The 16156-nt window shown below is 40.6% G+C and overlaps 1 protein-coding gene across 2 annotated transcripts in view; it reads left to right on the top strand.

The window, feature by feature from the left end:
* The window catches only part of LOC133640929 (glutamate receptor ionotropic, kainate 2-like), a 353019-nt gene that overhangs the window by 287984 nt on the left and 48879 nt on the right, over nt 1-16156 (top strand). For both annotated transcript variants that reach the window (XM_062034646.1, XM_062034644.1), the window contains exon 14: nt 10387-10612. In XM_062034646.1, the coding sequence (XP_061890630.1) occupies nt 10387-10612 (226 nt within the window). The remainder of the gene's footprint in view (nt 1-10386; nt 10613-16156) is intronic.

Here is a 16156-nt window from a genome sequence, read left to right as displayed (position 1 = left end):
AATGATCAAGTATGACACATAGAATGGATCTGCTATCCCCGTTTAAATAAAAACATTTCATTTCAGTAGGCCTTTAAATGTAACTTAGATATTGGGTTTATTGGGTTTTTAGAGAAAAAGTGCTATATAAATATAGTTCACTTCAATATAGTTCACTTGTTGGTCACAAAAAAAAAACATTCATGAAGTTTGGTTCTTTTATGAATTTATTATGGGTCTACTGAAAATGTGACCAAATCTGATGGGTCTAAAGCAGTGGTTCTTAACCTGGGTTCGATAGAACCATAGAGGTTCGGTGAGTCGGCGGAGCCTCCGCCGCAGAGGTCAAGACACACCCGACTCATTGTGTAAATACAAACTTCTCCCTATCGGCATATTATGGATAAGGCAACAGCAGAAGTCACACTGATTTGCAGGTGTGTAATTTGTTGTGAGTTTATGCACTGTGTTGGTTTTGTTCTTTGAACAAGGTGATGTTCATGCACGGTTCATTTTGTGCACCAGTAAAAAAACATATTACTAGGGATGTCCGATAATGGCTTTTTGCTGATATCCGATATTGACCAAACCCTTAATTACCGATACTGATATCAACCGATACCGATATCAACCGATATATACAGCCATGGAATTAACACATTATTATGCCTAATTTGGACAACCAGGTATGGTGAAGATAAGGTCCTTTTTAAAAAAATAAAATAAGAAATAAATTAAAAACTTTTTCTTGAATAAAAAAGAAAGTACAACAATATAAAAACAGTTACATAGAAACTAGTAATTCATGAAAATGAGTAACATTAACTGTTAAAGGTTAGTACTATTAGTGGACCAGCAGCACGCACAATCATGTGTGCTTGCAGACTGTATTGATATATATTGATATATAATGTAGGAACCAGAATATTAATAACAGAAAGAAACAACCCTTTTGTGTGAATGAGTGTAAATGCGGGAGGAAGGTTTTTTGGGTTAGTGTATTAATTGTAAGTGTACCTTGTGTTTTTTATGTTGATTTAATACAACAACAAAAAAAGATACCGATAATAAAAAAAACGATACCGATAATTTCCGATATTACATTTTAAAGCATTTATCGGCCGATAATATCGGCAGGACGATATTATCGGACATCTCTACATATTACTTTGCCTTGAATTGAAAAAAAAAACATATTTTATTTTTCACTAAAGAAGGGTTCGGTGAATGCGCATATGAAACTGGTGGGGTCGGTACCTCCAACAAGGTTAAGAACCACTGGTCAAAAGTATACATACAGCAATGTTAATATTTGGTTACATGTCCCTTGGCAAGTTTCACTGCAATAAGGCACTTTTGGTAGCCATCCACAAGCTTCTGCTTGAATTTTGGACCACTCCTCTTGACAAAACTGGTGCAAGTTCAGCTAAACGTGTTGGTTTTCTGACATGGACTTGGTTCTTCAGCATTGTCCACACGTTTAAGTCAAGACTTTCTTAAACCTTAATTCTAGCCTGATTTAGCCATTCCTTTACCACTTTTGACGTGTGTTTGGGGGGTCATTGTCCTGTTGGAACACCCAACTGCGCCCAAGACCCAACCTCCGGGCTGATGATTTTAGGTCGTCTTGAAGAATTTAAAGTTAAAAAGTTAAAGTACCAATGATTGTCACACACACACTAGGTGTGGTGAAATGTGTCCTCTGCATTTGACCCATCCCCTTGTTCACCCCCTGGGAGGTAAGGGGAGCACCGGGAATCATTTTTGGTGATTTAACCCCTAATGCCAACCCTTGATGCTGAGTGCGAAGCAGGGAGGTAATGGGTCCAATTTTTTTAGTCTTTGGTATGACTCGGCCGGGGTTTGACACTGTCATCGGTGGTCACTCGAGCGAGTATGACGATCCTCCTGGTAGGGGTGTATCCCTTTATGGAGGATGCCTAAGCGTGACTTTGTTTAACGTGGGGAGACTGGTGCACAGACAGTCACCACACGATCCTTGACAGAATCGGGTCAGGGTCCAGTGGCATGGAGTCCAAGATGACTGGGGACCTTTTTCTGCTGCAGCCTTCTTCCGCCGTCCAGCCGTTGTAGTTCTTAAATCTACCGTCCTCCACCGTTGAGGTCTTCACCGTATCCCTGGCTAGGGGGCAGTCAGGTACTAGGCCTTTGCCAAGGGCCACCTGGGGTAACAGTAGTAAAGGGGTTAACCTCCTAGTGCCCCAAGACCCCATAGAGGAGCCTCCACTGCCGGATGCATTTTAACATCATGCCCAGGACACTGTAACCACTAGGCCACTGAGTAGGTTTGGAGGTAATTCTCCTTGATAATTGTCCCATTTGCTCTCTGTAAAGCACCAGTTCCATTGGCAGCAAAACAGGCCCAGAGCATAATACTACCACCACCATGCTTGACAGTAGGCCTGGTGTTACTGGGATTAAAGGCCTCACCTTTTCTCCCCCAAACATATTGCTGGGTATTGTGGCCAAACAGTTTAATTTGTGTTTCATCTGACCACAGAACTTTCCTCCAGAAGGTCTTATCTTTGTCCATGTGATGTCAGAACATTATGTTCTTTACAAGTGTATTTCAACTTTTGACCACGACTGTAAGTGCTAAAAGACAGCTTTTTTCTGTTAGTAGTACAAGTTAAAGGAGAAGGTGTCGAAAACAGCTTTTTGTGTCTCTAAACAATGTTTTGTTGGTGGCCCTGTTTTGGTCCTTAATTACGGTGGCCTGGAGGCTGGAAGTGCAAAACACTTAAATATTTCATGAAACAAATTACAATGACAGAAAACAACAAAAACAGTTAACAATTTCAGAAAACACCAAAATCCAAAGCCGAAACCACTTACAATTTCCCAAACAATGAAAGGAATGTCCCAAATCACAGATTGACAGCTAAGTCAGCCAATCATTGTGTCCACTTCCGCTGAATCTTAACTTCTTCATTCAGGCTCTGTGGACATGAACGCAATGATTGGCTGATTGTGTTATGATCCGTTGCCCGGATCATGTTTTGTTTAGTTTTTGACTACCTCAATTCTGTTTTCAGCACCCTTGGGTTTGTGTGTTTTTGACTACCTCAGTTCTGTTTTCAGCACCCTTGGGTTTGTGTGTTTTTGACTACCTCCGTTCTGTTTTCAGCACCCTTGGGTTTGTGTGTTTTTGACTACCTCCGTTCTGTTTTCAGCACCCTTGGGTTTGTGTGTTTTTGACTACCTCAGTTCTGTTTTCAGCACCCTTGGGTTTGTGTGTTTTTGGTTACCACGGGTGCTGATTAGTTTCACCTGCCTCTGATTAGTGTTCGGGACGCTCACCTGCTCCTGAGCACTAATCAGAGAGCTACTTATTCCCGTTTTTCGCCATACTTAGTCCAGCTGTCTTATTTGCCCTATGCAACAGTTACGCGTGTTACTTCTTGATTCCTGAGCTAAGCTTTGCCTTTTGTGTTGCCATGCTAAGCTTTTCTTGTTAGCTATTCCATTAGCTTCCCGTGCTATAGGCACACTTGTTTTGTTTGTTTTGTAGCCTGTATGATTTAGGAGAATAAATCATTGTCTCACCTGCACCTTGCCTCCGGAGTTTCCGTCTGCATCCTGGGAGAACGATCCACGCATCACCATGCGACCACGACGTAATATTTAGCAGTCAATCTGGTATGTTGGGTCATTCCCTTTCCGGTTTCTGATATTGTAAGATGTTTCGGGTTTTGTTGGTTTAGTTTTTTCTGAAATTGCAAAGTGTTTTGTTAAATTGTTTTCTGAAATTGTTTCGGTATTGTTTTTGTGTTTTCTGAAATTCAATCAAAGTTTATTTATATAGTCCTTAAAGGCCTACTGAAATGAATTTTTTCATTTAAACGGGGATAGCAGATCCATTCTATGTGTCATACTTGATCATTTCGCGATATTGCCATATTTTTGCTGAAAGGATATACTGTAGTAGAGAACATCGACGATAAAGTTCGCAACTTTTGGTCGCTGATAAAAAAAAAGCCTTGCCTGTACCGGAAGTAGCATGACGTCGCAGGTTGAAAGGCTCCTCACATTTCCCCATTGTTTACACCAGCAGCGAGAGCGATTCGGACCGAGAAAGCGACAATTACCCCATTAATTTGAGCGAGGATGAAAGATTTGTGGATGAGGAACGTGAGAGGGAAGGACTAGAGTGCCGTGCAGGATGTATCTTTTTTCGCTCTGACCGTAACTTAGGTACAAGCTGGCTCATTGGATTCCACACTCTCTCCTTTTTCTATTGTGGATCACGGATTTGTATTTTAAACCACCTCGGATACTATATCCTCTTGAAAATGAGAGTCCAGAACGCGAAATGGACATTCACAGTGACTTTTATCTCCACGAAAATACATCGGCGAAGCACTTTAGCTACGAAGCTAACGTGATAGCATCGGGCTTAACTGCAGAGAGAAACAAAAGAAATAAACCCCTGACTGGAAGGATAGACAGAAAATCAACAATACTATTAAACCATGGACCTGTAACTACGCGGTTAATGCTTTCCAGCCCGGCGAAGCTTAACAATGCTGTTGCTAACGACGCCATTGAAGCTAACTTAGCTACGGGACCTCACAGAGCTATGCTAAAAACATTAGCTATCCACCTACGCCAGCCAGCCCTCATCTGTTCATCAACACCAGTGCTCACCTACGTTCCAGCGATCGACGGAGCGACGAAGGACTTCACCCGATCATCGATGCGGTCGGCAGCTAGCGTCGGATAGCGCGTCTGCTATCCAAGTCAAAGTCCTCCTGGTTGTGTTGCTGCAGCCAGCCGCTAATACACCGATCCCACCTACAACTTTCTTCTTTGCAGTCTTCATTGTTCATTAAACAAATTGCAAAAGATTCACCAACACAGATGTCCAGAATACTGTGGAATTTTGCGATGAAAACAGAGCTTTTTGTATTGGATACAATGGTTTTCGAATACCTCCGTTTCAACCATTGACGTCACGCGCATACGTCATCATACATAGACGTTTTCAACCGGAAGTTTCGCGGGAAATTTAAAAATTGCACTTTATAAGTTAACCCGGCTGTATTGGCATGTGTTGCAATGTTAAGATTTCATCATTGATATATAAACTATCAGACGGCGTGGTCGGTAGTAGCGGGTTCCAGTAGGCCTTTAATCACAAGTGTCTCAAAGGGCTGCACAAGCCACAACGACATCTTCGGCTCAGATCCCACATCGGGGCAAGAAAAAACTCAACCGAATGGGATATAATGAGAAACCTCCCCCGGGTGACGGGTGCGATGGACGTCGAGTGGATCAAGTTAATAGTGTGAGAGTCCAGTCCATAGTGGGGCCAGCAGGGGATCATCTTAAATGGAGACAAGTCAGCAGCGCAGAAACGTCATCAACTGAGGCCCAGATGAGTGGTCCACCCCGGGTCCCGACTTTAAACAGCTAGGGCCTCATCTGTGGTCACCTAATAACCTCTCCACGCAGATCAACTGGTCTAAAAGGGGGGTCTATTTAAAGGCGAGAGTATACAAATGAGTTTTAAGATGGGACTTAAATGCTTCTACTGAGGTAGCATCTCTAACTGTTACCAGGAAGGCATTCCAGAGTACTGGAGCCCGAATAGAAAACGCTCTAAAGCCCGCAGACTGTTTTTGGGCTCTGGGAATCACTAATAAGCCGGAGTTCTTAGAACGCAGATTTCTTGGCGGGACATATGGTACAATACAATCAGCAAGATAAATTTAGCTAGACCGTGTATAGTATTTTATACGTAAGTAGTAAAACCTTAAAGTCACATTTTAAGTGCAAAGGAAGCCAGTGCAGGTGAGCCAGTATAGGCGTAATATGATAACATTTTCTTGTTCTTGTCAAAAGTCTAGCAGCCGCATTTTGTACCAACTGTAATATTTTAATGCTAGACATAGGGAGACCCGAAAATAACACGTTACAGTAATCGAGACGAGAAATTGTGAAGTGTTTTGGGTCCGTGTCCGTGTTCATTCTATTTCGAATTCTCAAATGCAAATCAAAAAACTAATTTCGGGCCATTTTTTCTATTTTCTATGGACAACTATTTAATGAGACTTTTTTTTAAACGACAACAGGACTCCTGCTGAACAAAGATGCTAAAAACGTGCTAAATGCAAAGGAAAAGCTAAAATACTGCTTCCGGTTCAATTTGTCATCACACAGATAAACACGCATTTTTGCATTTTGGATGAACATATATTCGATTTTGTGTTTATCTGGAAAAATAAAAATCAATAAAAGGAAAACGGTACAAAATCCAATTTGATGGCAATATTTTATCGAAAATCTACCCTTCTTTTTGTTGTTTTAAAATCTGCCATATATAATAAAAATCGAAAAACGGCACTAATTTTGTTTTTGATTTGCATTTAAGAATTGGAAATAGAATGAACGGAAGGTACACGGACCGTTTTGTTATTTTTTTTTCTGAAACCGTAAATTGTTTTGGCTTTTCTTTTTGCATGAAATGAAAATGTTTTGCACTTCCAAGCCGTCGTACGTAATAGTGGAACCTCGACTTGCGAACTTAATTGGTTATTTTTATTTATTTATTTTTTAATGTATTAATCCAACAAAACAATACACAATAATACCATAATAATACAATTCCAATTACAAAACCAAACCCGGCCCAGCAACATTCAGAATAGCAATCAACAGAGCATTTGACACGCAAACATCACACAAAACAATCCAAAAGTAGTCAAACAAAAATGAATAATATCAATAACAGTATCAATATTAATAAAAATTCCAACATAGCAGTGATTAGAAATCCCTCATTGACATTATCATCAAAGCCATTTATAAAAAAAATAAAAACATTTGAAAAATGAACAATAGTGTCAATTGGTTCTTGAACAGGGTTCATAAATCGAAAAGTTTGTATAGTGAAGCAACTTTCTCAATAAGAAGCAATGTACACATGAATAGTAAAGTTTATATTTTAGTGAAGGTTTGTACATTCTGAACACAATATACAGTGCGATACAGTACTGTATATCAAACAAAACCACTGTGCTATAAGTTTACTTTGGCATCTTTTGCTAGGAAAGTCCGGTCCCATCACAATTAAAACGTTCTGTGGTGCGAAGTTTCCATGCTTGTGAGCGCATTTAATGAACTCCTCGCAAATAGTCTTTTTTTAAAACTCCACAGCCTTTCCCTCCTCCTTTCCACGCTGTTCTGTTGTCTTTCCGGGACTCATTGTGTTAGCAAAATGTCAAGGCCAAAAAACACAGAAAAGGCACACACGCCGAATCCGCGTCCTCCAAAATGCTGTGGCCTGCTTTTTGCCTGCAAACAGGACACAAAATGAATGAATGCAGCGTTTTTACACAGACACACACGGTTTGCACAGGGAGGCATATTTGACTCGATCTAAAAGTTCTCAAATAGAGCGGTCCGTAAATCGAGGTTCCGCTGTACCGGGTTTAGATTTTATCATTTGAATGCAAACTATGAACAGTGAATCGACTTGAAGGGGGTCAGAGCCTTTCTGGTCATGTGGTTGTAACCCTAAACAACAGCATAGAGTGTTTATGCCTTGGTTGCGCTTTAGGTAGGTTCTTTGTTTTTAGTCTTGCCTGTTTTGTGTTGTTTTTTTAAGATGATAGGTACTTTATTTTCCGAACTATAAGGCGCACTTAAAATCCTTACTTTTTCTCAAAACTCGACAGTGCGCTTTATAGCCCGGTGCGCCTAATGTACGGAATAATTTTGGTTGTGCTTACGGACCTCAAAGCTTTTTTTATTTGGTCCATGGTGAAATAATAAGTGTGACCAGTAGATGGCAGTCACACATAAGAGATACTGCAATATGACTCAAGTAAACGACACCAAAGTTGTATATGTTCCATTGAAAATATAGAACATTACACACGGCGCTCAAAAATCTATCAAAATGTTTTAGTACGACTTTGGTAAGCTATGAAGCCGCACCGCTTGATGGATTGTACTGTGCATCAACATACGAGTATTATTATGGTGTGTATATAAGGTAAGACATATTATTTGGCGTTTTGTTTCGCAATATTATGCAAAAGCAACTTTTCTTACCTCCTGGTACCCGCCAATCTGTATTTGGGATCTGCATAAGTCCTGAAAATGTGCGCGTCTCCGCCTTTGTAGTCGATAAACTTCTTATTTTCCTCTATCTTCTTGTTATGGGACATTCATCCTCCGCTGTTGCCATTTCTAATATAAAGTAGTGTAAAGTTCTTACTTATATCTGTCAGTAAACTCGCCATGAAAGGGTTAAAACATACCGGTGTAGTGAGTTTACATTATTCACCCAAGGAACTTTAGTTATTAGAGAGTTCCGGTCGGACGGTTTTTCACGGGACGTATTTCCGGCCTTGTTGTTGCACTAGTGAGCCACGGATGAGGAGATGCTGCTTTAAAGTCTGAATGTCATTAAAACAGTTAGCGCCATCTTTTGACACTCCTTCCACTCCCGTCCTTGCACGCTACACCGCTACAACAAAGATAACGGGGAGAAGACGCTGTCGAAGGTGAGCCACGTAAATAAGACCGCCCACAAAACGGCGCATCCTGAAGCGACTGTCAGAAAGCGGCTTAAAGATGATCTGTAAAACATCATCTGTGCAACATTCTTACCAAAGAACCACCATGTTATATTAAAACATGTAAAACAGTGTTTAACATTTAGAAACAAATTATAATTATAATCCGGAGTGCCCTATGGTCTGGTAAATATGGTAACCTAATTTTGGGGCCTGACAAAATAACCAGAATATCTTTTACGAGACAAACTTTTTAAGACAAAGAAAACAAAGAAAACAATGTCAATGTATAGTTGTCAAAGATATAAAATGATGGTAGTAAATTGGAGAAAATAGAAAAAAATGTTACTTGCTTAAAATGTTTAAACTGTTGGTCACTGATGTGTGTGAGTGACAGGAAGACAAGCTTTGACTCACCTGTTAGTTTGCATGTAAAAAAAAAATCTATAAACCAATCAATCAATCAATCAATCAATGATTATTTATATAGCCCTAAATCACAAGTGTCTCAAAGGGCTGTACAATCCACAACGACATCCTCTGTACAGAGCCCACATACGGGCAAGGAAAACTCACCCCAGTGGGACGTCAATGTGAATGACTATGAGAAACCTTGGAGAGGACCGCATATGTGGGTAACCCCCAAATATAAGACCATTGTTTTTTTATACAGTTTCTTAGGTACAAAAACTCTCATTTTTGAGCCAATGTGGTAAATTGCAGCCAAACGTTGCGGTCAAATTCCAAACTGTTCCGTAGATATATTACATGGGGGCTGGAGCCTATCCCAGCTGCCATGGATTAATATACACAAACCAAACATGTGACGCTAAACAACATAAGTAAATCTGAGCCGCGCAAAAAAAAGTAGCACAAATGTATTTAAGATGTTAAGTGTGAAGTGAATTGTATTTATATAGCGCTTTTCTCTAGTGACTCAAAGCGCTTTACATAGTGAAACCCAATATCTACGTTACATTTAAACCAGTGTGGGTGGCACTGAGAGCAGGTGGGTAAAGTGTCTTGCCCAAGGACACAACGGCAGTGACTAGGATGGCGGAAGCGGGGATCGAACCTGGAACCCTCAAGTTGCTGGCACGGCCAGTCTACCAACCGAGCTATACCGCACATATAATATATGTTAAAAACATTTGCCTTTGATTTCGCCTTAAAAAACATGGATCTTTATCAACTCTGCAAGTATGAACAAATGGGAACTAACCTGGAAACCTTTACTGACATATATTGAATCATAATTTAGACATTTAAGGGAAAAAAATGAAGAAGAAAAAACAAAAACTGCCATCTTTTTTGTAGTTGTATTCCTTTTTTATTATCTTTATTATTTTCTGTATTGATCCTACACTATTATTGTTTTTTTGTTTGTTTTTTTGTTACTTCTGATATGGCTTTGCCACGGTTTACTTGCTTATTTATTTGTATTTTTTTTGTGACTTTTTATTTTGTATTGTTTTGCATCTGATCAACTTCTGTGACTTTCCTTTTCTTTTTTAAGTGTGAACGGTTGAGAGGTCCTCGAGAGGTGATCTTGGGATCACTTCCTGAGGATCCTTGATGCCGATGAATTTTCATCCATCTTGCTGTGGTCTGGATAGCCTGCTTTTTTCCAACACTTTGAACCATGTGGTTTATAAAACGGTGCCACTAATTTATGGATTTTTCTTCGCTGACGGCCATAATGCAGTTAAAAAAAATACATTCAAATGCTTTTAATAAGAAGTTCCTGTAACTCCAAAGAGTTTCCTAATATTTACATGTCACATTTTTTTGCACAAAGTCAGATGAAATACTTGTCAAGTTACTCGGCAGTAAATCATTCTGTCTCTTACACCTTTTACAGAAGACCAAGATCTCCACCTATGATAAGATGTGGGAGTTCATGAACAGCAGGAGGCAATCGGTGATGGTGAAAAACGTGGAGGAGGGCATCCAGCGTGCCCTGACTTCAGAGTACGCCTTCCTCATGGAGTCCACCACTATCGAGTTTGTCACCCAGCGCAACTGCAACCTCACGCAGATCGGCGGCCTCATGGACTCCAAAGCCTACGGAGTGGGAACGCCAATGGGTAAGTCATTGCTTGCCCTATGTGTTGTTTACCCCGTATACAGTCGTGGTCAAAAGTCTTGAGTTTCCAATCATTTCTGCAACTCTTATTTTTTTTGTGATAGAGTGATTGGAGCACATACTTGTTGGTCACACAAAACATTAAGAAGTTTGGTTCTTTTATGAATTTATTATGAGTCTACTGAAAATGTGAGCAAATCTGCTGGGTCAAAAGTATACATACAGCAATGTTAATATTTGCTTACATGTCCCTTGGCAAGTTTCACGGCAATAAAGCGCTTTTGGTAGCCATCCACAATATTCTGGCAAGCTTCTGGTGTCATGATCTTTGGTCTGGATCATGTTTTTTTGTTATTTTCTGTTAGTTTGAGACTCCACTAGTTCCTGTTTTTATGCACCCTTGTTTGTTTTAGTTTCCACGGCGACCTATTATTTTCACCTGCGTCTTGCGTTCGGGACACACCTGTCTCTAATCAACAGACCAGTATTTAAGCCTTGTGCGCCTTTTTGTTCATTCTGTCATAACGGGGGGGCGGGGTTTCGCAACTTACTGCGAGGTTTGTTCTCCCAGGACGCAAACGGACTATTCCGGACAGGACTTGACGGTAGGAACATGATTTAATCTTGACTCTCAAATAGGTACAAACAAAAAGGCGCACAAGGCGAAGGCACAACTTAGCGCAGGAAACAAAAACTAACACTTAGCATAAACTATGGACAGGGCAAAAACTCACTAACTGTGGCATGAACAAACAAAACTTACTTGGCAAAGCATGAAGCAAACAATCGCATGACACGAGCAATGACGTCGGGGTGACTGACAGGCAAAGACAGGCTTAAATACTGGTCCCTTGATTAGAGACAGGTGTGTCCCGAACGCAAGAGGCAGGTGAAAATAATAGGTTGCCATGGAAACTAAAACAAACAAGGGTGCATAAAAACAGGAACTATTTGGAGTCTTAATCTAACAGAAAAAAACAAAAAACATGATCCAGACCACAGATCATGACATCTGGTTGAATTTTTGACCACTCCTCTTGACAACATTGGTGCGGTTTAGCTAAATTTGTTGGTTTTCTGACATGGACTTGTTTCTTCAGCATTGTCCACACGTTTAAGTCAGGAATTTTTGGAAGGCCATTCTAAAACCTTATTTCTAGCCTGATTTAGCCATTCCTTTTACCACTTTGGACGTGTGTTTGGGGTCATTGTCCTGTTGGAACACCCAACTGCGCCCAAGACCCAACCTACGGGTTGATGATTTTAGGTTGTCCTGAAAAATTTGGAGGTAATCCTCCTATTTCATTGTCCCATTTACTCTATGGGACCCCATTTTGAAAATTCCTAGCGCCAACACTGATGGAGTATTGGTGCGTGTAAAACAGCAGCAGGCGGCTGTGGCCTGCGGGCCGGTTCTAATACTAATCAAATATCATCCCGGGGGCCATAGATCATTCATTCGCGTGCCGGATCTGGCTTTGACGTTCACACATAGGGTCTAAAACAGGGGTGTCAAAGTCAAATGGACGGAGGGCCAAATAAAAAATTTAGCTACAAGCCGAGGGCCGGACTGTTCGAATGTTCATTGAAAAATTTTTAAATGACGCATATAGTCTAGTGAACCTAATTGAACCTACTGAAAACCTAACAAATATATTCCAATATGATCAGATAAATAAAGCAATATTTTCTTATGGCTCTGTCAGTAATCTTTAATTTTCAACAGACACAAAAGACAAATTTCCTTTATATAAAAATCCCCATAACATGAACATTAAATGAAAGAAACCGGTATTCAAGGCACCATCAGTAGCCTATATTTTCTATTTTAGCAAAAGTGGGCTAAATTTACTTCAAAGAAAAAAACAATAATAGCAATTTTCTATCATCCACTCAACTGAAATATTTTTAAAATATAATTAAATTGAAATACAATAAAATAAAGTGCAAAAATCTATAAATCAAAAACAACACTTTGTTTAAGGAGAAGTAACATGCAGTGAAAACAAATATTAAACTTTAACTTTTAAACTTGAATTGAGTAAAAACTCTAAATATGTGATTGCACAGTAATGTTCACATTAAACCCCCCTCCTCCCTCCGTGGGAGGGAGGCGAGTTGGGTGCCCGAAACCCCCCGCTGGTTTCGGCCCGCCCCTTGGCGCGCGTGGCACGGCGGGCTCCGCGACCCGACGGCTGGCCCTCGTGGCTTGACGGCGGGCGCGTCCCGACGGGCCGCGCGTAGGGGTCAAACGCAGAAGTCTCAGGGCCTCGTGGTGAGGGGGTGGCCTGCGGGTTTCGGCCCGCTTGACCCCCCCGCTCCGCTTGGCGCGCGCGGCACATGACGGGTTCCGCCACCGACGCTCGGGCTGCAGCCCGACGGTGGTGCGGGCCCGGCGGTGACGCGCGGTTTGGGGAAACAAAGCAGAAGTCTCAGGGCCTCGGGGCCGGGTTTCGGCCCGCCCCCTTGGCGTGCGTGGCACGGCGGGCTCCGCGACTGACGGCCGGGCTGCAGCCCTTCGGCCGGCAGGCGCGTCCCGGCGGGCCGCTCGCCCCCTTTCGGAACCTTGGACCGGCATCCGCTTGGTGCGTGTAAAAGATCTGCGGTCTAAAAAAAAAAAAAAAAAAAAAAAAAAAAAAAAAAAGATCTGCGGTCTGCGGGCCGGTTCTAATAATAAATCAAGATCATCCCAAGGGCCGTAAAAAACCTTCTCGCGGGCCGGATATGGCCCGCGGGCCTTGACTCTGACATATGTGGTCTAAAAGATAGCATTCATCGACAATGTAGTGGAACTATTGAAAAACGTGCGACCGCTTGAAAAAGAAGTGCAGTCATGATAACCATTACACTTAAAGGCCTACTGAAATGATTTTTTTTTATTTAAACGGGGATAGCAGATCTATTCTATGTGTCATACTTGATCATTTCGCGATATTGCCATATTTTTGCTGAAAGGATTTAGTATAGAACAACGACGATAAAGATTGCAACTTTTGCCCCTACCGGAAGTAGCGTGACGTAGTCAGTTGAACATATACGCAAAGTTCCCTATTGTTTACAATGATGGCCGCATGAAGTGAGAGAGATTCGGACCGAGAAAGCGACAATTTCCCCATTAATTTGAGCGAGGATGAAAGATTTGTGGATGAGTAAAGTGCAAGTGAAGGACTAGTGGGGAGTTGAAGCTATTCAGATAGGGAAGATGCTGTGAGAGCCGGTGGTGACCTGATATTCAGCTGGGAATGACTACAACAGTAAATAAACACAAGACATATATATACTCTATTAGCCACAACACAACCAGGCTTATATTTAATATGCCACAAATTAATCCTGCATAAAAACACCTACGTGTTTGTTATGCTAGCTCCTAGCTCCTCTGCTAGCTCCTAGCTTCATAGAACACGCCAATACAATTCAAACACCTGATCAACACACACAATCACTCAGCCCAAAAGACCGTTCACCTAACCCAAGGTTCATAAAGCTCATATATTTTTAAAAAGTTACGTACGTGACGCGCACGTACGGTCAAGCTATCAAATGTTTAGCAGCCAAGGCTGCATACTCACGGTACCTGATATTCAGCTGGGAATGACTACAACAGTAAATAAACACAAGACATATATATACTCTATTAGCCACAACACAACCAGGCTTATATTTAATATGCCACAAATTAATCCTGCATAAAAACACCTACGTGTTTGTTATGCTAGCTCCTAGCTCCTCTGCTAGCTCCTAGCTCCATAGAACACGCCAATACAATTCAAACACCTGATCAACACACACAATCACTCAGCCCAAAAGACCGTTCACCTAACCCAAGTTTCATAAAGCTTATATATTTTAAAAAAGTTACGTACATACGCAAAAAAAAGTTGCGCACATACGGTCAAGCGATCAAATGTTTAGAAGCCAAAGCTGCATACTCACAGTAGCACGTCTGCGTCTTTGTCATCCAAATCAAAGTAATCCTGGTAAGAGTCTGTGTTGTCCCAGTTCTCTACAGGCGTCTGTGTATCGAAGTCAAAAGTCCTCCTGGTTAGAGTCTCTGTTATCCGAGTTCTTCCATCTTGACTGCATCTTTCGGGAATGTAAACAAAGAAGCGCCGGCTGTGTACTGTTGTTGCTGACTTTGTTCGAAAAATACGTCCATTTCGCACCGACAACTTTCTTCTTTGCTTGCTCAGCTTCTTTCTCCATAATGCAATGAACATGATTGCAACAGATTCACGAACACAGATGTCCAGAATACTGTGGAATTATGAAATGAAAACAGAGCTTTTTCGTATTGGCTTCAATGTGGAAGGCATACCCGTGTTCCCCGGGCTACGTCACGCGCATACGTCATCCTCAGAGGCGTTTCGAACCGGAAGTTTAGCGGCAAATTTAAAATGTCACTTTATAAGTTAACCCGGCCGTATTGGCATGTGTTATAATGTTAAGATTTCATCATTGATATATAAACTATCAGACTGCGTGGTCGGTAGTAGTGGGTTTCAGTAGGCCTTTAAATGGTGGTGTATAGAATCAATATATAGGTACCATTCAGACAGCCTTGCCCACCCATGGTCTGATTAATCAAAAAAAAAAAACAGAAAGGTAAAACAATGTGGTACAAAACCACACATGCCCACTGAATTATTTGGACATTATAAAAAATGTCTCCACACAACACACAATTCAAAATGACACAATTTAAATCCATGACATGGGTAACATGCAAAATAATCTCTCCACACTTCGACATGTTTGACGCATTTTAGCTGCCTAATATTTCTGATTAATTTCAAAACTCGGTCGTCAGGGAAGTAAACAGGGTAGGGGTGGTTCACATACTCTTAATATTCAATGTTTTATCGTTTATACTTTATATTGTAGTGATGGGGGGGGATGTCAATATGTGGTTGTTCAGTCTGCTAACAAAAGCTTGTTGGAATTAACGTTTTAACAAACTGACGTGTCTCTGATTGTTTCTGATAATATGGTCAATCTTTCATCTTTTATTTTTCTGCAAAATTAGGCTTTATCGCAGGTTTTTCCCATGTTCATCGTGTTTGGCAAACTTACCTCTTCAATTTGGTAGGAAATTTAAATGCAGACTTACAGTAAATCATTGCGATCGCTGTTCCCGTGTGAAAGCATCTGTTGAAACGTTATCAGCACGCATACACTCACCCTTCACAGTTGAGCACAATATAGAATAAATAATAAGGAAACATATTTTGTTTCCTTAAAATTTTAACTATACATTACTGTAACTTTCTTTTAGACAGTTCTAAAGCTAGTGTAGTGAATGAATTTCTGCTTTCTGTTATTATATTGCCAATTACAATATAGCCCTATTATATATATATATATATATATATATATATATATATATATATATATATATATATATATATATATATATATATATATATATATATATATATATATATATATATATATATATATATATATATATATATATTAAACAAATTGCAAAAGATTCACCAACACAGAATACTGTGGAATTTTGCGATGAAAACAGAGCTGTTTG

This window comes from Entelurus aequoreus, linkage group LG23 (assembly GCF_033978785.1).
Source record: "Entelurus aequoreus isolate RoL-2023_Sb linkage group LG23, RoL_Eaeq_v1.1, whole genome shotgun sequence".
Taxonomy (NCBI): Eukaryota; Metazoa; Chordata; class Actinopteri; order Syngnathiformes; family Syngnathidae; genus Entelurus; species Entelurus aequoreus.
Note: the sequence above shows the minus strand (reverse complement) of the source record. Positions and strands in the feature narration are given on the sequence as shown.